Genomic DNA, 22,422 nt, shown 5'->3' with positions numbered 1-22,422 from the left:
AAGCCCATACACAGTGCTGTATACAGACACGTTCCATGGGTAAACACCCAGCCACATATGTATGCCCCGTACAGCCTATTCCTGTCTTCCCCAAAGGATTAATAATAATACACTAAGCGCAATTATACAGCACTTTACATCTTCAAAGGGCTACACAAATATTAACTAACTGCATTTCGCATCACCCCAGGGAGGTAAGGAAATTATGATTATTTCCATTTGATGTGTGGGGAAACTGAGGCAGGGAGCTGTGCTGTGAGTGGAAAGAGGCCACAGGGTGACTCCCTGTCAGAGCTGGGATTAGAACTCAGGAGTTCATGATGCCCTGTCCCATGCTCAAACCACTAGACTCTGTTGACCCTCGGAAGAGAGCCCCAATATTTCCAGAGGATGGATAGAATATCACCTTACACCATGGGTTGACAGCCCCTCAGGAGGACACTGTATGCAGCCCCGTTGATCTCAGTGGAGTTGTGCAGTATGACTTAGGGCAGAATTTGTTCAGTAACATACACACCTAGAGTCAACAACGGGAACAAGACCCAGCCATAACTCCTGCACAGGACCCAGTGGCTCACAGGTGTTAACCATGAGCTCACCTGGGGTCTTGAATTTATTTTCCAGATATCTCTCTTGCTCTCGTCATCACAGCCCCTCACAGGACGAAAGAGATATTGACAGAAAGCAGAGAACATCTTCAGAAAGGAGTCTGAGGTTAGATATTAGGAAAAGCGTTCTAACTATAAGGGTCGGTAAGCACTGGAACAGGTTACCTAGGGAGGTTGTGAAATCCCCATTATTGATGTTTTTTTTAACAAGTTGGACAAACATCAGGCAGGGATGGTCTAGGTATACTTAATCCTACCTCACTATGGGGGGACGGACTAAAAAACCTCTTGAGATCCCTTCCAGACCTATATTTCTATGATTCTGTGATTCACCCTCTCCTTGCAAATCAATTGCTTCCAGCACTTGGGTTCAGTACTTGACTCCATCTGCATTGGGAGCCTTGGCACATGGTTGTTTGGGGAAAACAGTTGTTTAACCGGGAGCATCATGCAATGGTTTCAAAAGAAGGAAGATTTGGACACATCTGATCTCTTATGGAAGTTTGTTCCTGCACAACTGTTAATTACCCGATAGGAAATGAACAAGAACATTGCAATCAACCTTCACATCAGCAAGTCCATTGCAGAGCACACAGAGAAAAAGGTACTGATCTAGTGGAAGAGACGCCGTCAATCCTCGTGGTACTATAAAAGATTGACGAAGAACTTGCTGCATGGGAGGAAAAGGACGGAAATGGCAGACTCCTCCAAAAGGAGAAAAGAGCAATCATCCATATTTTAATGTGCCTCTCTTTTCCAGATTCCACATTTCACGTACATATAAATAATAAAAAAAAAATCAACCTTCACATCAGCAAGTCCATCTGGAATCACACAAAAAATCTCCTTGTCTTCTGCAGTGCAAGAAGGATGCTCAGATTTACAAATGATTTATTCACAGCCCATCACGGAGGCAGACAGATGGACGTGGACAGCAGATAAGCAGGACATTAAATGCTTCAGAAGAACATAGCAGCGATGTCCCTCCCTCTACCCCAACCCCACAAACAACATGTCTACACAAACAATGTCACAGCTCACTACAGAGTGCAGCAGCTAGATAACGACAGGTCATTGGGTCAGAAACATATGGGCCCTCAGCATGAAGGTACCATTAGAACATAACATAAGAACGGCTATATTGGGACAGACCAACGGTCCATCAAACCCAATGTTTTCCGCCACTGGCCAGGGCCAGGTGCCCCAGAGGGAATGAACAGAACAGGTAATCACCAGGTGATCCATCTCCTGTCACCCATTCCCAGCTTCTGGCAAACAGAGACTAGGGACACCATTGTCTCACTGTTCCCTTGTCCCCCTCCCCATGCTGTTTGTTGCATTTGCCTTTTGTCTTGTACCTAGATTGTAAAGTTAACTTTACCATGGGGCAGGGACCATCTCTGCATTACATGTGTGTACAGCTCCGAGCACAATGGGACCCTGATTCTTGGGTAGGGCTTCTAGGCACTACCGCAATATGGACAAATAAGAAAACACTAAGCTGCTCATGCTCCTATTGACGTCCATGAGAGTTTTGCCACTCGCTTGTATGGGATTAGTAGCAGGCCCTAACCGGCTTCCACTTTATTGCCCGTGACACCTTGTATGATACATTTCACAACGCTGATCTTGATCCGAAATACACCCTCCAATGAGATTATTCATTTTTTGAAAATGGGAAGAGGGAGAAGTATAATATACTGGTTGACATTGTAATTTGTCTGCCCCAAGTATCTGGGGCAAACAATCCCAATAACTGCGTTGATCTGAACAACAAGACAACCCCATGAAATACATTTAGGCCGTGGGGTGATGTTCCAAGAAGACTTGGTAGCTTGGTGTTTGGGATCCAATCAATTGCAGATGGATATTTTGCCTTATTAAATGTATCAACAGAACTGCAACCAAAACTGATGGAAATTTTTAGCCCAGACTATCAGATCTCATGTGCCAAAGGGGAATTTGCTGTAGAGATATTAAATACAATCAACTGGATGTCTGAGATCTTACCAAGGACGTTAACTCCAAAATATATCATATGGCGCTAGGCCTGAGCCACAAAGCCACATGCAGATTCAAACATTCCCAGAGCTCAGGAGTGTTTGGATCCACCCAGCTTTCTATCTTGGGTGCTTTATCTGGCCCCCATCCCTGTAGCAGCTGAGCACCTTTCCATCTTTAATGTATTTGTCCTTACACACCCCTGTGCTTTGGGAAAGATCTATCGTCCTTACTGTACAGATGGGGAACTGAGACACAGACAAGCTACATGACTTGCCCAAGGTCACACAGGAAGTCTGTGGCAGAGCAGGAAATTGAGCCCAGGTCTTCCAAGTGCCACATTAGGGTCCTGACCTCTGGACCATCCCTTCCCATCTGCAACAGCCTGCTATAAGGGCAGTTGCTATAGCAAGACTATTGTTGGACGGTAGTTATGCGGACCCTGGTGTTGGAATTATTCCAGAGCCAACTGCAGTCCAAGTGCTAAGTCAGTGGCCAGGCTAAACGAAAGCAGCATAGTATTTCCAGCACGCTAGGCTTTTCTGTATATCCAAAGCTATTGAAACTCATGTGGCTTCTATTGACTCAATGGCCTCCCTTGGGTCTCTATCAGAGGCCTATGAATTTGTCCCCGTTTCCACTGCTATCAGCACCCACCCCATGTATCATGCCCTACCAACCTTATGATGGTGACTGGATGGGCCTGTCCGTGCTTGACACCAGATAAAGAAAGTTCCATGCTTTGCACCTGCTAATCTGTTTGCTTTGTCTCCTTCCGTCAGCCCTGCTGTAATCTTGCTTAGTTAATCCATTCACATGGAAAACGGATCTATTTTGAATTCCGCATGCAGCTAATTGCTGCAGGGGGAGGAGTAATCTGCCAAGAGTCAGTACGGTCTAAATTAAACTGCAATGGAATTATGCCTTGATATGGTTGACATCCAGTTCTTCAGTTCACGCCTACCGCTGAATGACGCCCAACTGTCATTGGCTGAAAATCCTAGTCAAAACTCTTTGGGACCAGGACTGTGTTTTATTCTTTGTTCTGTAAAGTGCTGGGGTCCATTCATGACAATTGGCACATGCCTATTAATAATCCAATGAACAAGAAATGATAGGAAGTGGCTCCCTCCAATCTCATCCCTGCTCTTAGAAAGACCTCCAAATCAATGTTCACCAAGGTCCCGATTCAACACTCATTAACTCCACGGGAGTCTTTCCAGTGGCTTCAGTGTGCTTTCAATCGGGCCCCAAATACTTCCTTTCTCTTCTGCCTAACAACTCTTGAAGTTACATAGGTGCTGACTTCCTCTGAAAATCCCGTGAAGTGAGGGACCCACCTAGGCTGCTGCCCGTCCCCTCTAGAGAAAAGAGCGATGGCAGGAAAAACACAAATGGGTCTGTTCCCAGGGCTGATCGGTTTTACGAGAGAAAAGTGCACTGTGCTCACCTTAACACTTCGAAGGCTGGCGTTCCCCAGCCCAGGCCAACCAAACCAATGCCCAGGAGAATAGGGGTGGCGGGACTGCAGATCCCATGGGAGTTAGCACAGACTAAGGAATCCGACTGACACATTCCAACCCTGACAGCAACACGCTGTGCTGGGGTACTCAGCGGCAGCTCTGAGGGGGTGCGTGGGACACGTGCATGTTCCTCCCCACGATCGCAGCATGGGCTGTAAGTGGAACCACTACATGGCACCTGTAACTCACATGCAGCGGTTACAGTCAATTTCACCAGTAGAGGGCGCTCTCTTCCCCTTTGCTCTCTCTCCCCTTCCCTCCTTACTCTACCTCCTGCTCATGAAAAGCCTGATCCATTGACGTGTGTGGAGGGGGCCTTGCATTGAGCACGATGGGCTTTGGATGAGGCTGGACGGGCACCTGTTGAAAACGGCTTCCCTGCTGGCTGCTGGCTTGCGAAATGCAACGTAGGTAGCCCTCTTGGAATCCCATGGCTGCAACTTGCGCTGCCCCCTACTGGTGTGTGCTGTGCACAACATTGGGGGACCGGCGGCCCCTCGGCACGGCCCCGTCATCTGGAAGAGCTAGTTTGCAGCGCTAATAGCTGGCTGCATGGCACAGCATGGTACATTTCTTGTCACCTTGGTTTTCTTGGCTTGCTGTTCTGAGCAGGACCGTGTCCCGGGGGGACCACTGGCACAGCTTCCTTTGCCTAGGTGTACAAAGGGAAATGGATTCAGCTCCACCTGTGACCTGAAAATCCTCTCTTAGCTGAATTAACAGCACTGAATAGCACCCATATTTTAGTGGCACTGGGGATTGGCATGACTGCACAATAAAACACCAGGAAAGCCACCAGTAATTGATGCAACCAGAGGAGGACAAAGGAGGGTGCAAATTGCAGCTGGGTTGCTAGCCATGTAACAGGCCGAAAGTGAGGCTCTGCAGGGAGAGCCAGAAATAATTTGAGGATGGGATGGTCTGACACGCAGCAAATGAAGCTGGCTTTGCGGGGCCAACATGGGAGATGAAGACTTCAATCATCTAAGTGATGGACATATGGGTTCTTCCCTCTTTGGAGCAACGCGACACGTTTCAAAATAAGGTCCCGGAGAAGAGAAACTAGATTGAGAAGGCAGGAGAATGTAACAATGAGCTTAAAGAGAAACAGAGGAAATAAAAGGGAAGGGGGTGCAGGGGTGGTGTTGGAAAAGCTCTGGCCTCTGTGATAGTCCCATAAATGTGCAGATGCCATAATGCTAGATTTGCTCCTCAATTAAAACTACAGCAGCAAATGCTCCTCCAAGGCCACTGATCTTAAAGCCCCAGGTCCATGCCTGAGCGCTGGACTCGATGACCTTTGAGGTCCCTTCTAGCCCTACATTTCTATGATACTAATAGAGTAGGAACAGGATAGTGGTCCTTTAAGTAATTATTGAGCCCTCATTGTCTTCCATATTTCTGAAGCTACCAGACCTCTGCCACAGCATAGGTATGTGGCTAGGCCTGACATGTTATATACGTTGGATCACTTGGTGATTCCCTGTTCTGTTCACTCCCTCTGGGGCACCTGGCATTGGCCACTGTCGGGAGACAGGACGCTGAGCTAGATGGACCCTTGGTCTGACCCCGTATGGCCGTTCTTATGTTCAGTGGAGCTGGCTGTGAATTTTTCAGGGAACGTTTTTTCCATAGGAAAATGCCGATGCATCAAAATTTAAAATTTTCATGGGCAGTGGTTGGTTTTGACAAATTTTTCAACTTGATTTTTTTTAAATAAAGGTTTGAAATTGTTGCAAGCTTTCATTTCGGCATTTCCTAAAGAAAAACGATTCCGGTTTTCCCATTCAAAATGACTTTTTGTATCAAATTTTAAGCTAATTATTATTATTTTGGAAGTATAAAAATGATCACAATCTAAATGAAATATTTTGATTGATCCAACCAGTTGTTGGGGGGTGGGAAGGGTTCAGATTGTGAAAATGGCTGAGATTTTTACTTTTTGTCCCATTTCAGGACAGAATTTTTTTTTTGAAAACTTGAAAATGTTCATGGAAAAACCCGTTTCCTGACTCACTCTAACATAGTAAATGCAGTTATTTGGCCTGTGTCTTTCCATATTAAGTATGTTGTGTAAAGAGCAAAAGACAAGACACATCACTATCCCTCACTGAGAAAGGAGGTCTTAGAAAACTCTCAGAGATTACATGAAATGCTTCCCTTAGGAGGGAGATCTGGCAAGCTCAAAATCCCATGGAACCTGGACATTAATGCAATGTTGTCAACTCTCAAGATAGTAATATCTGTCTCATACTATTTGATGTTTTTCTGAAAGTCCCAGCTCCTGGAGTCATGTGAATATGTGAGAATCTCAGCTTTCTTTTTAAAAAAAAAAGTCTGTCTCTTTCTCTTGGTTATGGCAAAAAAAAAAAAAAAACTTGAGAACATGTCTCTCAAAGGCTTAAAGCCCAGAAGGTGATTAAACAGAATCCAACATTAATTATTTGTTAAAATAATCTCATGCTGTCTGAGCCACTCTCGTGATTTGGAGCAGATGTGACTCCTGATTTTTGAACATTTTGGGTTGGCAATACTGTCAGTGAGCAAAAGGAGCTACAACCCCCACCTCTAAAACATCCTGCAGACCCTTCATTTCTAGAGTACAGCTCTGTCATCCTCTGCTGCACCGTGCTCTGCTCACCTCCAAGAAAAGTGGAGTGCAAGGAGCCCAGATTAATGCTGCTCACCGTGGCATTACCTTCCATTGAATTGTGTGTCAGAAGGAAGCAGGCTGCATTCAGCAGCTGCTCCCCAGCAATGTTTTTCTACCTGCTACAAGATCCATCCTATTCCCAAATCCAGGAAGTCCTGAGCATCCAGAGTCAGATGGAAACCTTTCAAACACAGCAGCAGGCAGCATGGACACCACTTCCTCCCTTCCATAGATTCAGGGTCCTCTCCAGCAAATATCCCTTCCACCCTCCCAATGCCTTACAACACAGGGAACCATGGTGCCCTTATTAAGGGAACATATTCTCCTCTTACTGTACACACACAGCTCATATCAATGTCAGTGGGATTTACAGTCATTCAAAGAGAGGAGATGCAGATCCCTTTGGTCATCTTCTAGATCAGTTGGCCTGTCTTCTGGCAAGTAGGGCTGGCTGGAGAAACCACAAGCCAGACAGAGCCCATGGAATAACCAGTAACCTGGTGGTCAGGGCACCTGCCTGGGAGGTGGGAAATGCAGTGTCGAATCCCTGCTCCAAATCAGGGACTTGCACTTGGTTCCCCAACATCCCAGGTGAGGGCTATTCTGGTCTCTCCCTCACCAGAAATTCCATCCTGGACCTGAGAAACCTTCCTTAAGAAATTTTCACTGAAACCAATGCACTGAAAAATTCCCCACCAGCTTTAACAATAACGACATTATGGTTATTTTCATTCCCGAATAAACGCTGACTCTAAGTAGACATGTCCAATCCAGGTCCAAAGTTCCCCTCAAAGGGGGTTCACGTGCATCATCTTATCTCGCTCCATTTCTGTTGCTCAGTGGAACCTCTTTCCACATGACTCCAATTCCTTTTCCAGTAGGTCTATGGGTTTCCCCTTCTGATACTCTCCACCCATCGCAAGGCCTGGCTAAACCAATCACCTGCAGCCTCTAAATACTGAAGCACAGCTGACCTTTCAAGCAATGTGGCGTGTTAGACAGCAGGACTCAGAGCAGAATCTAAATTATGCAGGAGGAAAGACGGCTGACGCTACCCGCTACACTTGACATCTGCTGGCTGCTAGAGTTAGAGTGGAAGTCAAAAAAGAAAGGAAAGGTTGAGACAGGATAAAAAGTGGAAGTTACATTTTTGTGTTGCACTTTAATTGCATTAAAGTAAATTTATTCTTCCTCAAACCCCCAAAAGCCTCGTCTCAAAGATCTGTAATTTCCCAGCAACTAGGTGGTATCAATATCTAATTACTGCACTGGTCATTTTTATTACATTAAATAACTGCATCCCTTCCAAAAAGAGAGACCTGTAATTTGTTAGCACTCTGTGGCACTGAATTCTAATCATGACTTTACTTTTTTTAAAAAGTTGCACTAAAGAAATGAATTAATTCCAAAAGAAGATCTCTAATTTCCCAGTAGCTGGGCCACATCGTTTCCTCGTTACAACATTGTTTCTAATCACATTAATTAATGCGCCCATTCCAGAAAAAAGCTGGAATTTCTCACCACCGTTTCCAATTACCATGTCATCCCTTTCCTTTCTTAACTGGTTTTTAAGATGTCAGCATATCAGTTGGCCACACAAAAGGATTTCATAGGCTTGCTGCTTCCTAACGGCTGTATCCATCTGATCATGGCATGCCCAACTGTGGTGCCCACCTGGCTGCTAATAACCACTCTGACTTGACTTAGGATGTCATAAGCTCTCTGGGCAAGTTCAGCTGAATTGACTCCCCTCCTGCTGTGTATTTTGCCGCCGGCCCGTTGCCATCCATTGTGAAGAGTTTGCAGGTCTTGGAGTTCTCATGGACGGGCGTGGACTTTCTGGAGGAAACAGGCGAGTTGGTTGGGCTCAACTGCACAGCGGTGGTGTCCTGAACCGTGTGCTCGCTGGTTTCTATCTCGAAGGTCGTGTTGCCGGGTTTGATGAGCCCGATGTTGGAACCTGGCTTGGATTTTCTCGACCCATGGGCAGGTGGTCTCCGGCTACAGATGCAGCAGGCCCCGAAAAACGTGAAAGCAACCACCAGCAGGATGGGTCCAATGATGATAGGGGGGTTGTTCACAGGGAGGAAAGTCCCAAAAGCGAACGCTCCCACCAGGGTGATGTTGATCCCGGCAAGCATGATGCAAAGTCCGCAGGCGCAGCAGAGAGCAGGGGATGGGAGCCCCTGGGGCCTGGTCTTTCTCTGGCTAGGTTTCTGGGACAAAGAGGTGCTGCTTTTTTCGCTGAACATGTTGATACAAGTCTCCCAGGGGATCTCGCACTTTACTGAGCACACATGGCATTGGTGAGATGATCGCTGGGCTTGCGCTGCCTTGAATTTCCTGTAGGAGGAGGAAAAGAAGAAAGAATGTAACTGCTCACTCATTATGTGGAGGGATTACCCAGGGACCTTGGGAGAGAGCAAAGGGCATGAGAGGGAGCTGCCTGCGGGAGACTTGACGCCTGGAGCAGGTTTATTAAATGAGCCAATCAGAGACACCAGGCGTGGGGAGGGAACCGGACGCAGCTGGGGTTCCTTATAAGAGAGCTGAAGCTTTTCTTGCAGGGAAAGTCAGCTCTGAGCAGGGCACCTGCCAGCCAAACCCCAGAGCGGGTTATCTCCTACGAAGTGCTAAATGGAGCCTGTGGAGGAACCCTCTCACTCACTCAGGCTCTGGGGTCAGAGCCAGGCCCTGGAACAGACTCTTGGGACTTGGAGTTTTGCTCCATAGTTAATTTGTCTGAAGAAGGGGATGGAACAGCTTCCATATGAGGAGAAATGAATAAGACTGGGACTTTTCAGCTTGGAAAAGAGACGACTAAGGGGGAATATGACGGAGGTCTATAAAATCATGACTGGTGTGGAGAAAGTGAAGAGGGAAGTTTTATTTACCCCTTCCCATAACACAAGAACTCGGGGTCACCCAATTAAATTAATAGGCAGCAGGTTTAAAACAAACATAAGGAAGTACTTCCTCACACAACGCACAGTCAACCCGTAGAACTCATTGCCAGGGGATGTTGTGAAGGCCAGAAGTCTAACTGAGTTCAAAAAAGAACTAGATCAGCTCCTGGAGAACAGGTACATCCATGACTATTAGCCAAGATGGTCAGGGACACAACACCATGCTCTGGGTGTCCTAAGCCTCTAACTGCCAGAAGTTGGGAGTGAACAACAGGGGATGGATCACTCAATAATTGCCCTATTCTAGTCATTCCTTCTGAAGCATCTGGCACCAGCCACTGTTGGACAGGACACTGGGCTAGATGCACCATTGGTCTGACCCAGTATGGGCCATTCTTACATTAATAAACCCAGACCCAACAAGGGCGCCTATTGGATGAGCAAGCATGTGGTGTCTGGTTAAAAGGACCTGGAAGAGGGAGGATAAAGAAGAAGACAGGGCAGAGGCACCCTGCCCATAAGAGGGTGCCTGGGGGCGGCCAACTCATTTACAGGCCCCTTTATCAGGGCCACAGAGCTTTCTTACTCTACAGACACCTCATTGTTCTTCTTCAGCAGCTGCTTGGCTATGACCTCTGCTAATCATCAGAGCCCGGATCTTCTCAATGCCTTCTCACTGTGACCTTCTGTTCCCCTGGCTGTTCTCTTTTGTCTTTGACTGATACCATGAGCTTTTCAGGACAGGGAATGCTCACTTTGTTATCTATTTGTACAGCGCTGAACACAGGCTCTTTAAACTCTAGAGCTACACAAGTTTATAATAAAATCTGTCACTTGTCCTTTTGGAACAATTTTGAAATTTCATTTTCACGTCTTTCTCCCAGCACCCCCCCCCCATTTCCCCCCGCCAAATTCGGTATTACAGTTAATAAAGTTATTAAAGTTCCGTATTACAGTTATAAAGTTAATTTTTTTACATAATTTCATGACACATCCATCATAGTAGTACATAGTATGCCGTGTCATATCAAATTATGATGTGACATCAACAATCGCACTGGCATCTCATAAGATTATTTATCAAGCAGTCACATGGTTTATCACATGCCTTTCCAACTTACTACATGGCTATCCCCTCCATATACAAGGCAGATATACACTAGATACATGATGGAGCAGCCCGGGCTGCTCAAAACACTCTAGATTATTCTAGATTGGTTTTGTCTTCTTCTTTCATCATCCGCAAATATGACCACTGATAAATTGGCACTAAAGGAACAGCCCACCAATGAAGGGTAAGCAGCAATCAAAAGCCAAATCCTGCACCCCACCCCACTCACACTCAGCAGTACTTAACACCAAGAGCAGCTCAGCTGTGATCACTGGAACAGCTCACAAAATAAAGTTCTGATTCAAAACTCATCAAAGTCAGTGAATTTAAGCCAACACTTGCCGTTTGGAGATGCACAGCTTGAGCCCCCTAGAGCCTGATTTACTGAGTTGCTGAGCACCTAGAACTCCAGCTGGAGTTGATGGTTGCTGCAGCTGGATGACTGGATGATCATAATGGTCCCTTCTGACCTTAATATCGATGAATCTATGAATCTAGGTGCTCAGCAAATTTGAAAATGTGGCCCAAAGGGTCAAGTCAAGCACCTAAGAATAAAGACACCCGAAACCAGTGGCTACCTTTGAGGAGGTGGGCCCAGATCCTTAAAGGCCTTGAGGTGCCTAAGTCCACCATTTGGGTACCACTGACATTTTCAACACTGCCACGGGGCACCTACATTTCCACCTACGCCCTGACACCATCCCACAGCTAACAAGCTACTCAGAGCCCTCTCTCATGCTGATGCCCTAGAGGCCCTGAAGTGGGATTCTCAAATGAGGTGGGGAAACATCTGTCTCACCAGTGGGGCCCGATCCTGTAGGCATGCTCTGAGCACAGCCAAGATCTGTTATTTGCCTGCCCCCTAACGCAAGCAAGCCAAATTCAGGCCACCAATAGGTGGGGGGGTGGGGTGAGCACAGTACTTCCACAAAAGACAGCTGGGGGCACAGGGAAATGTAGGGGTGTGGGTCAGTGAAGTATTGAGCATGAGCAGGAGAAGAGAAAGACACTTGGTGCCTAGGGCATGAGCTACCTAAGCAGTTGACCTGGCTCAGGGGCGTGACTCTAACAGAGAGCCTACGGCTGAGGATCCTGAGCTGAAGGAGGCGCCTATCTCTGGCCCCTCATCCAGGTGCACCAGCCATGGGAGGCAGGTATACTAGGCCAGGGGAGGCTCTGCCGGACGCCCGGTTGCAGGTTTGGTGGGGGAAGTTTTTGCTTTATTATGCCCATGCAGGTTCCGGGGTGTCTGAGGAGGCAGTATGTGCTGTTCGGCTTCCTGGGTTCATCAGTAATCTCCCTGGATTCCAGAGAGATTACCGATGAACCCAGGAAGCTGAGTAGCCGATACTACCTTCTCACCACCCTGGAACCTGCATGGGGCATCATCAAAACTCAGGTTCTTCTTCAGGAAGAGACACTGCTGTGGCTTTTCCCAGGTGGTTTGGGGGCTGGGGTGGGGAGGGGACACATGGCACTCCTCCAGGCAAGTGGGGAGGGGCTCAGAGTTTCTCCAGGAAGGGGTGGAGCTCATTGCTCTGGTCGCATGGGGGGCAGGAGGTCTCGGGACTCCAGCTGTGGAGGGACTGGGGGAGCCTCAGGGCTCCGCCCCAGTGGGGAGGCGTGGGCAGAAGGAGTGGAGCTGGGGCCTAGCCTCCCCGAAGGGGGGATCCACCCAACGCCCATTTGCACCACGTCAGCTGCTTAGGTGCCTACGAGCCTCTCCTCTTCCTTCCCTGGCATTTCATTCCAGGATGGGCTAGGCGCCTCCCTGCTTAGCTGACCAGCTTCTGAAAACCCCTTCCTTAAGCACCTGGCTCTGCCCATGCGTAATATAGCCTGGGGGCTGAGCACTCCACTGGGCTCAGTGCCTAGGTCCCTTCAAGGATCTGGGCCTAAGTGATGCTCAAGCTCATGTAGGAAGTCTGTGGTAGAACAGGAACTTGAAGCCAGGTGTCCCAAGCCCTAGGCTAATTCCCTGACCAGTGGGCCATCCTTCAGCCGGTAAAGTCACAGTAGATCATTAAAAGAGGCATGATTGGCTTATTTGGATCAGGAGGTATAACACATTCCCACAGGGTGAATTCCATTGAATAACACTGAGTTCCTGCTTAAATAATTCTCCCTTCCTGCAGGGAAGGTGGGGTTGTAATATGAATGGCCCCTAGACCACAGAATGATATCAGACAAGGGATTTCACTCTCTAGCAACTTGGGTGTTACTTGATTCGAGTCCTGGACCCCACCTAGCCCTGCTAAGACAACTCAGTAGCAAGCAGCAGTGCCCCCTGTGGTCTCTCTTGGGCAGAGCGCTGAGGGCAAGAAGTGCCAAGACAAGAGTCTGGAGTTCCAGTCACTGGGCAGCTATCGTCAGCTTGCCTGCACTGCGGAGGTGTTGCCTTTGAAGTCACACATGGAAGAGCAGAGGCAGATTAGGGGTTTGTGGGGCCCTGGGCCAGAGCAAGTGGGGAAATGGGGCCAGGGTACGGAGGCTTGCCTTGCTCTGTCCCCCCTTCCCCCCACCCCACCCAGCGTTCCTGCCGGGGAGCGGGGCAGTGCATATCGGCTTGTCCCACTCCCCAGAAGGAGCGCCAGGTGGGTGGGCAGAGTGGGGCAAGCCCCCGTGCTCCAATGCCACACCCTGGCAGGAGCGCCAGGTGGGCAGGCGGAGCAGGTCAGGGTTCGGAGGGCCCATTTTTCCGGGGGCCTCCCCAGATTGTCTGGAACCCCTGGGCACAGGCCCCATTGGCCCAGTGGCTAATCCGCCACTGTGGGAGAGCACTTCCTTTCAGACGCTGACTGCAAACTCAACAGCACCGTGGTCTCTCAATCTCACCTCCTTCGCTTCTGAAGTTCTTCTCCCTTCTCTCGTTCCAAATCATCTTCATGGTGGTAAACCTGATCTTGGACAGAGCCACTCCGGAGGGGCGGGGAGAGAGTTTTAGCTGCTTAGTCAAGTGGAACACATGGCAACACCTTGGAATTTACACTATTTCATGCTCTTAAGGGATCCCTGGAGTCTTTGGGACGAGAAACCTGGCCTGAGTTAATCCCTGGAGAAGTACCTTCTGGACTAGATCTGTGACTGGGGAACACAGTAACGAGAATAGTACAAAGCAGACTTTGACTCCAAGACCCAAGAGTCACCATCATGATATCATGGTGGCTGACCAAAAAATTAGTAAAGAAACAAAAACACCCACAAATCTGACAACTGTGTCACCCAAACATTCGCTGCATTACTACACATCTGCAAGGCCAGCTGAATGTTTTTACTACGGTTTCCAGGCTGTGAAGTATTCCTGAGCCTCTTGCAGAGACAAGCTCCTCTTTTATGTCCTATACTATAAATGAAAATTCATGGCTTGCTTTGTTCCCCCACACAACCCCACAACCATTGATCCTGCAGTGAGAGTCTCCTTCTCTCAGCGGGACATCAGCGGGAGTTAAGGCACCTTGCAGGACTGAGCCCATCTTCATTTGCAGAGGTCTGTTTACCAATGATTATCTACCCCAGTGGTCTGCAAAGATGCCCCAGCCACAGAAACCCTTGGTGGAGAAAGAACGACTGGCCCCGTTCAATACCCGCAACATGTGAACTTACAAGAATATCAGCGGGATTTCCATCTCGACAGAGGATTCAATGGCTGGCCCTATTTTCTCTGCAATCCTTTTAAGTGAGTGGACTGGTGTTTCCACTGGGGCATTCTGCATTGCCTGGGAGTAGCTTGCATTTCATATACGTTCAAGCTGTTTTGTTTCAACAACTAACAAGGCTTGAAATCAAAGCTTGTCTCTTTCCAGTTCTGAGGGACTTTTCAGGATTGGATGGGTGAGGAAAATTCAATGGACATGGGGGTGGGGTCTGGATGTTTTCACCTCTAGATTACTAGCTCAGATTCATCCCAGATTGCTATCAACTGAACATCAGGTGCTATGAGAAGTACGTTGGTGGTTTCAGTTCACATACAAGCAGAATTTGCCACTCCTCCAAGCAGCAGACTGGTCCAGACTAGAGCTGGGTGAAATTTTCAGAGAAAAAAGCGGATTCAGCAAGACCAAAACATTTCACAAATGTGTGTCAATGTCAGGAAAAAAACAAAAATCGTTTTAAGAAGCCCCACAAAAGCCCTACAAAAGAAATTGGGGGGGGGGGGAACCTGACATTTTTTAAACAAAACATTTTGATTTTTCAATTCAAAATGACTTTTCGTTTTGAAATTTCCTTTCATTTTTGTTAATTACAAATGTTTAAAATGCTCAAAGTCAAAATGAAAATGTTGGTGACAAGTCAACCCAGGCACTTAATCCCGCCTGAAATGAAATCTGCTTTGATTTTTCTATTTGCCAAAGGTTTGGAAATTTTTTTTTTTTCAGAATTGCCAATGAACCCAAAAAATCCGTTATTCACCCAACCCTATTCCAGAGCCTCTACTGCAATAGCCAACCCTTCCTGTGTACCATTGGCAGGGGATCCGCAGACCCTGGATCTGACCCTCACCCCAGCAGTGGTCCCTAGAGTGCCAGGTTATTTAGAGACTCCCCCTCCCGCCCCATTATTTGAGCCTGATCCAAATCCCATTGAAGTCCCTGGATTTTCAATCACACCCTTGGAGGCACAGAGGCTACAGATGCTCCTGTTTGGCTACTTTATTGGCACCCTCCCCCATAGGGACACTGCAAGGCTGCACTTCTAAAGAGCCACAGGTCTAGAAACCAGGGTCGGGGGGGTCCTGGGCGGCTGACGCCTCCACATTGCGAGGGGGAGCCCATTGTACAGCTGGCTCAAGTCCTGCTCTTCCTTGAGCTGACAGGCAAGGGAAACAAAGGGTCATGGAGGGGCGTTGCACACATTGCAGGAGAAGGAGGACAAGCTGCTCTTGGACTTGAGCCAGCTCCTGCCGAAAGGAACGGGCGCTTTCCATTGCCTTAAGTGACAGCTGCATCAGCCCGGTCGTTGCACAAGGGTATGCATGCAGCTCTCAGGCACATAGCAGTGCCCATGCTAATATATTCCTGTGCACCATGGACAATGGGGGTGGAGTTTGCTAATAAATTCATGGGCCCGGCAAGCACATGTGCTGCCATCAACAGGCAGCAGCCCCAGCAGGCAAACTGCTCCTGTTCCGGAGGAGCCTCAGCAGCTCCCCATAAGTAATCACCATAGGAGGATCTCTCTTGTTTAGACATGCTTCGAGCAATGTACCAGAACCACCACTGACTCTGTTACTTCCAGAACGGGTGACCAAAGTCACACAGCAGGTGAATGGCAGGCCCTGAATAATGAACCCCGGAGTCCTGACTCCCAGTACCCTACTCTAAATATGAGGCAGAACTTTCCCCCTATGTTGCCTGGTTGGATTTGTAGGTTTCTAACTCCAGGCTGCACATGAAGTGCCAGATCCTCAGCTGATGTAAATCAGGGTAGCTCCGTTTACATCAATGGACCTATGGCCAGTTTACACCAGCTGGGGAAACTGGCCTATAGCAATGAGAGTGAAGTCTCCTGGCATGATATCACCACCACAGAACTGCAAGATGACACACAGGGAGGGAGGTGCTTTCGGTGAATCTGTAAGTGGCGTTCGGAGGCACAGTGTGACAAATATGGCAAGTTTCTGTAATCTCCTGGACAAACCTGACTGAATTCAGTTTGTGTGTCAGGAGTTTATTGTATTCAAAATGCAAAGGTATTACTGTGGGATCATATGTAGCATCTCTAGAGTGGAGACATGACTAATGTAAACCCTGGGAAGTGTAATAGCTTCAGAGGACTCTTTTAAACAACATGCAAGCCACAAATAAACTTTTAGTTTAGTACATGGGTGGGCAAACTACAGCCCGGGGGCCACATCCAGCCCTCCAGACATTTTAATCTGGTCCTCGAGCTCCAGCCAGGAAGCATGCAACTCCCAGAAGCAGCGGCATGTCCCCCCTATGGTTCCTTTGCGTTGGGGCAGCCAGGGGGCTCTGCACACTACCCCTGCCCCAAGTGCTGCCCCCACAGCTCCCATTGGCCAGGAACCACAGCCAATGGGAGCTGCAGGGCAGTGCCTGTGGACAGCACGCAGAGCCACCTGGCTGCACCTCCACATAGGAGCCAGAGGGGAGATATGCCGCTGCTTCTGGGAGCTGCTTGAGGTAAGCGCTGCCCAAAGCTTGCACCCCTGACTTCCTCCTGTGCCCCAACCCCCTGACCCAGCCCTGATTCCCCTCCTACCCTCCAAACTCCTCAGTCCCAGACCAGAGTACCCTCTTGCACCACCAACCCCTCATCCCCAGCCCCACCCAGAGCCTGCGCCCTCAGACAGAGCCCTCACCCACCCAACCCCACACCCCAACCCTCTGTCCCAGTCTGGAGCCCCTTCCCGCATCCTGAATTCCTCATTTCTGGCCCCACTCCAGAGCCCACACCCCCAGCCGGAGCCCTTACCCCCTCCCGGACTCCAACCTCCAATTTCGTGAGCATTCATGGCCCACCATACAATTTCCATACCCAGATGTGGCCCTCAGGCCAAAAAGTTTGCCCACCCCTGGTTTAGTTGGTTTCCCAAGAAATACAGAAGAACCCCATTTATCTGGTCTCCTTGCAACCACGGCCAGATTGGATAATCAAAAATCAGATAATCTGGAGAATGGGAACGTGCAAGGCTGCAGTGCAATCTAGTAGCCACAGTAGAGATCACCTACTTCTTACCTGTGAGAGCCAGTTATTTATTTAATACAGACAGCCAGATAATGGAGGGTCAGATAAATGGGTTTCTACTGTACTTGGGAGGAGGTGAATGCAAATTCCCACCTCCAGACACAGCCCTTTGAAGCTATGCCCTGACAAGAAACTCACGGTCTGCAAGTTACCTGTTCCCCAGGTCCCAGGATCAAAGACCCACACTGTATAAACAAGTGACACAGATTCATGGGGATCTAGTTCTGAGCTAACAGCTGTTCTGAACTTGTTACCACAGAAAAAACCCTGGGTGGAATTTTAAGGACTGACTCCTACCAGAACCCTTGTTGGAGTTGGGGTGATCTCTGGTAAGCTTGTTAGCAAGTGTGTAGGATTTATTATTATTATTATGTGAATATGTTTTCTCAGTCATGCTTTTACCTGAAGAATAAATGTGCTTGCTTAGAAAAGCTATGTGGTAACTTCTGACTGTGGGAGATTAAACTGTTTATAGCCTCCAAGGAGAAAAGCAAACTGGCTGAAGCAGTCTGATTTGTCACAGTGCAGGCAGGGAACTCTGGGCCTAGAAAATCCCCAGGAGGGGGAGAGACACATGTTTCCACCCAAGCGAGGTGACAGCTGGGAGCCAGAAGCCTAAAAGTGGGTGCCCTAGCTGGGCCATAGAGGAGGAAATACAGACGCAGTTGCCCTGAACTGTGACTAACAGCAGTGGGCTGGAAACCGTTGTACAGTTGATCGTGTGCATTTACACTGGTCACTTTGCTCTGCCGCCTCCCCTTCCTCAAGCTCTATTAAAATGATGGCACAAAATCAAAAATGATTGGGAAATAAGTGAGTGGGCTTCAGAAAGCGTTGCCTGGTATTAGAAAAAGGAATGACCTGATTCAAAATTTCAAGGCCAGAAGGGACCATTCTGATCATCTGTTCTGACACAGGCCCTGGATAACACAGGCCATGGGACTGCCCCAAAATAATTCCTAGAGTGGATCTGTTGGGAAAACATCCAATTTTTTAAAATTTTCTGCAACAGAGAATCCATCATGACTCTTGGTAAATCATTCCAATAGTTAATTACCCTCACTGTCAAAAATGTATGCCTTATTTCCAGTCTGAATTTGTCTAGCTTCAACTTCCAGCCATCAGATCAGGATAGACCTTTCGCTGCTAGATTAAAGAGCCCATGAGCAAATATTTGTTCCCTGCATAGGTACTTATAAACTGTGATCAAGTCACCACTTAACCTTACAAATATGCCACCCCTCTAGAGAGTAACCCAGGCAGCCTGGAACAGTAGGAAAATAAATCAACCCTATTATGATCAATACACAGTATGGGAGCATCCTTATCTTGTTTTTAGATTCATAGATATTAAGGTCAGAAGGGACCATTATGATCATCTAGTCTGACCTCCTGCACAATGCAGGCCACCGAAGCTCACCCACCCACTCCTGCAATAAACCTCTCACCTATGTCTGAGCACTTGAAGTCCTCAAATCATGGTTTAAAGACTTCAAGCTGCAGAAAATCCTCCAGCAAGTGACCCCTTTTCTAAAGCTGTTCTCCCTTATATCAGAGACAGTAACTACATGCACAGAGAGCCTGGTCCAAAGCCCATTGAGAGCAGTAGAAATCACCAAAGTGCCAGAACTTAATAAGTGACCTATTTGTAGACACCCTACAGCTTTTGTAGGCTCTTCCCTTCACCTTGCTGTTTCTGCACTGCCCTTGCACCAGGTAACGTTATTCATTTTGAAGGGATCACTCTTCTGAAATGTAAGACTTCATTGTGGGAAGGGAAGTATTAAAGGATCTAGGCAGACCTCTCTGCTTCTTACTATTATTGTTGTGGTTGTCATCGTGTGTGTGTTGGGGTGACCATTGTCTAATACATTTCTGGGTTTATTCTCCAATACATATTGATTAAGCTGTAAATGTATAAATGTAAAGAATAACTAACTGCAAAGCAGAATATACAGGAGAGGAATCTTCCAACCTAGGAATGATCAAATACATTCTCTGGAGGATTGATTAAAAATCAACAAAAACCAAAACAAATGTCAAAGCCAGGAACCAAATCCATCTCAAACATAACTCCAGTGAAGTTAATTGAACCAAAACCGGGACGAATTTACCCAGCATCTTCAGGGCATAATTTTTGGATAGATCCCAAAACATTCACACAAAAGCTAAGCAAACTCAGCTTGAGTGGGGAAAAAATATCACTCATTCGAACACTGACATCCAGCCTGTCTAGACTGCCTGAAGCAATCCACAGACCCATTTTTGGAAGGTGGGATCCTTCAGGGGCGTGAAAGAAACTTGTTTAAAAGGGTCAGGGGGGAAATCAATTAAGTTCTGTACAGTCAAAATCTTCTTCATCGAGCTGGCAGAATCCAAGCTGAGTTTTAACAAAGCAGGAGTACTCCTCCCCCCCCACACACACACACACACAAACACACACAAAGTGCTGTGAAACTCTCCAGCAATTCTCCATTACCTTGGCCGTGGAGCACCGGCGGCTGGAAGCCGACGAGAACCACTTACCTGGGCTTGAGTGGGAACTCAGGGCTGGCAAGAGGCAGCAGGATCCTCCCCCCCACCGCGTCCTCTGGGTTAAGCAACTGAACAGAAGTGCCAGGCTGGAGCAGAGGAGCTGCGGGGAAGCCCCAGGGACCAGCCGCCCGCGAGCAGCACACCCACCGCAGATCCTTCCCACGCGTGGGGCTCTCGCCTGCCTAGCTGCGCCCCCACACCGCCCGGGAAACTTTGCCCGGGCTAAGCCACTCTGAGCACCCTGCCCCGATTTCTTTGCTGCTGCTGGGCGAGAGGGCTGGGGGGCGCTGCCCCGCCGTCCCTTCTCGCTCCTGCGGTCCCCAAAGGATGCTACAGTTCTGCCTCTGTCGAGAGAGATCCGCCTGCCCCGCTGGGTGCTTTTTTGCATCTTCCAGAGGCAGGACCAGGGCTCTCCCGAGCCATGCTGCAGCAGGTTGGGGGGGGCGGTGGGGGGCAGATCCTCAGAGGAGGCTGGAGCTGGCGGATAACGCTCTGCCTAGAGCCTCTCCCCCCACCCCAGCTGCGCCTGGTACCTCAGGCTGCAACCCCCCTCCGGGACGCCTCTGCCTCCGCCGGGGTGCCCGGGAGGGGCTGTCCGCTGCCGTGGTGCTGAACGCTGCAACCACCCCTTTCATTTGTAAAGCTGCCTTCTGGAGCGCTGCCGCTAGGGGCAGCCTGGAGCTTTTCTCCGGGGGGGGGGGGGGGGGGGGGGAGATTGCATTTTTCATTGCCTAGGGAAAGTGCCTCATTGCAAAGCCTAAGATCAAGAAGCGGGGAGGGGAATTTTAAGGAGGGGAAAGACATTCCTGCCACTGATCCCTCGTGGAATCTGTTCTCTCGGTGTGACATTTCCCTCCAGCCTCCCTCCTGCAGTCTGCCTTGCCCAAACAGGAGTGAAGCCCAGATTAGAGAACGTGTCCTGAAGGCTTTATGGGGGGGAAAGAGTTCAGATGTGGTGTTCTAATTGGCTCCAGCAGGCTTTGTGATAGTATTAAAGTGGGATCAGAGCAGGGAAGTAATCACAGGCTGGTGAGTGATGCGAAACAAGGAAGGAAAACCTTGGCATGCCTCCGAGAAATAGGAAAGGAGACGCGTTTGTCATTTGCAAATGCATCACCATTCTGCATAGTGGGAGCATATTTACTCTGGGGGTCAATTACGTTTAGACTCTATCTAAACTCAGGATTATTATTCACATTGTGAATAATAGGACCCCATTGTGCTAGGCACTGTACACAACATACAAACAACAAAAGAGGATTCCTGCCCCCAAACTGCTTCGCCCCAGTGCAGGAAGTGGTGGTCAGCAATTGGCTCACCTGCACCTATGGCCCCTAAGTGTAAACTAGGACAACCCAAGGTTTGCAATGAATAAACTAAAGCAACAGGGGGTAAACATCTATTAACTCAATCAATGCAAATCTCTGCATGCCCTTATCTACACTTCGGGTACATGTACACCACAAATTAGGGGGTAATTGTGGCATGGGGAGGCACAGTTAGTGCTAATCTAGTTAGTGGGGTAACAATAGCAGTCAAGATGCGGCAGCATGGACCCCAGCATGGGGTAGCAACCGGAATATGTACCCAGGGTCCCCACCGATCTTGTTCTGGATGGTTAGCCTGAACTGAATCCTATGCTGTCCGGTCTTCACTACTATTGCCATCTGCACTAGTTGGAGTAAACCTGGCCAAGGTATGCCCACAATCACACCTTCACTTGGGGTGCAGACATACCCATTGAGTCAGCACTGCTTCAGTTACACTGAATGTTGAATGTGTGTGTGTGTGTGTTGTGGGGGGGGGGGGAGGGGAAGCTATTCTCCGGTGTAGACAAAGACTTAGGCCCTCGGAATAATACACAGAAGTCTGGAGGTTCAACTGACATAAATCAGATGCTCTTATTTACTTACTTTCTCACAAGTCACTCTCTACAGCAAGGAAGAAGGCTGTGCATGCCATTTAGATGGAGGAGGATTTAGGTCAATAAACAGACCTGATATTCAGAGCAGGGGAAATGGCTGGAGAAGAATATATTCTTTCCTGACACACATCATCTTCCAGAGTACCAGCTCTGGCTAATGTAGCCAACAGGATAAGAGCAGTCTGCAGAATACATACAACATACAGTATTCCTTACCCTTACAGTAGCATTTGCCTTAGCTTGCAGCCTAATAGGCCTGATTCACTCCGACATTACTCTAGTTTGTTGCCGGTGTAAATGGCCCTGGCAGATAAAGAGAACTTAGGGTTACGCCCAACAAGGGGATACAGCTTTGGCACTTGCATGCAAGTCAGAAGCATTTCCCATCATGTGCACAGTGAATTGTTCACCAGCCTTTAGACTTAAGATAACTTCTGTCAAGCACTCATGATAGCA

General features: G+C 48.3%; 1 protein-coding gene across 2 annotated transcripts; it reads right to left on the bottom strand.

Moving 5' to 3' along the window:
* Nucleotides 1–1,316: 1,316 nt before the first annotated feature.
* On the bottom strand, nucleotides 1,317–20,708 carry TMEM275 (transmembrane protein 275). 2 transcript variants are annotated; one of them, XM_048862663.2, is made up of 2 exons: nucleotides 20,034–20,708; nucleotides 1,317–9,128 (listed from the first exon to the last, which is right to left on the bottom strand). In XM_048862663.2, the coding sequence occupies exon 2, from the start codon at nucleotides 9,035–9,037 to the stop codon at nucleotides 8,489–8,491; it is 549 nt and encodes a 182-aa protein (XP_048718620.1). In that variant the 5' UTR covers nucleotides 9,038–9,128; nucleotides 20,034–20,708; the 3' UTR covers nucleotides 1,317–8,488. The 2 variants fall into 2 exon arrangements, with proteins under 2 accessions (XP_048718620.1, XP_048718622.1); XM_048862665.2 differs by having other exon boundaries at nucleotides 20,576–20,708.
* Nucleotides 20,709–22,422: the final 1,714 nt, after the last annotated feature.

The sequence above is a fragment of the Caretta caretta genome, chromosome 8 (genome assembly GCF_965140235.1).
Source record: "Caretta caretta isolate rCarCar2 chromosome 8, rCarCar1.hap1, whole genome shotgun sequence".
Taxonomy (NCBI): Eukaryota; Metazoa; Chordata; order Testudines; family Cheloniidae; genus Caretta; species Caretta caretta.
This window is presented reverse-complemented; position numbering and strand designations above follow the sequence as displayed.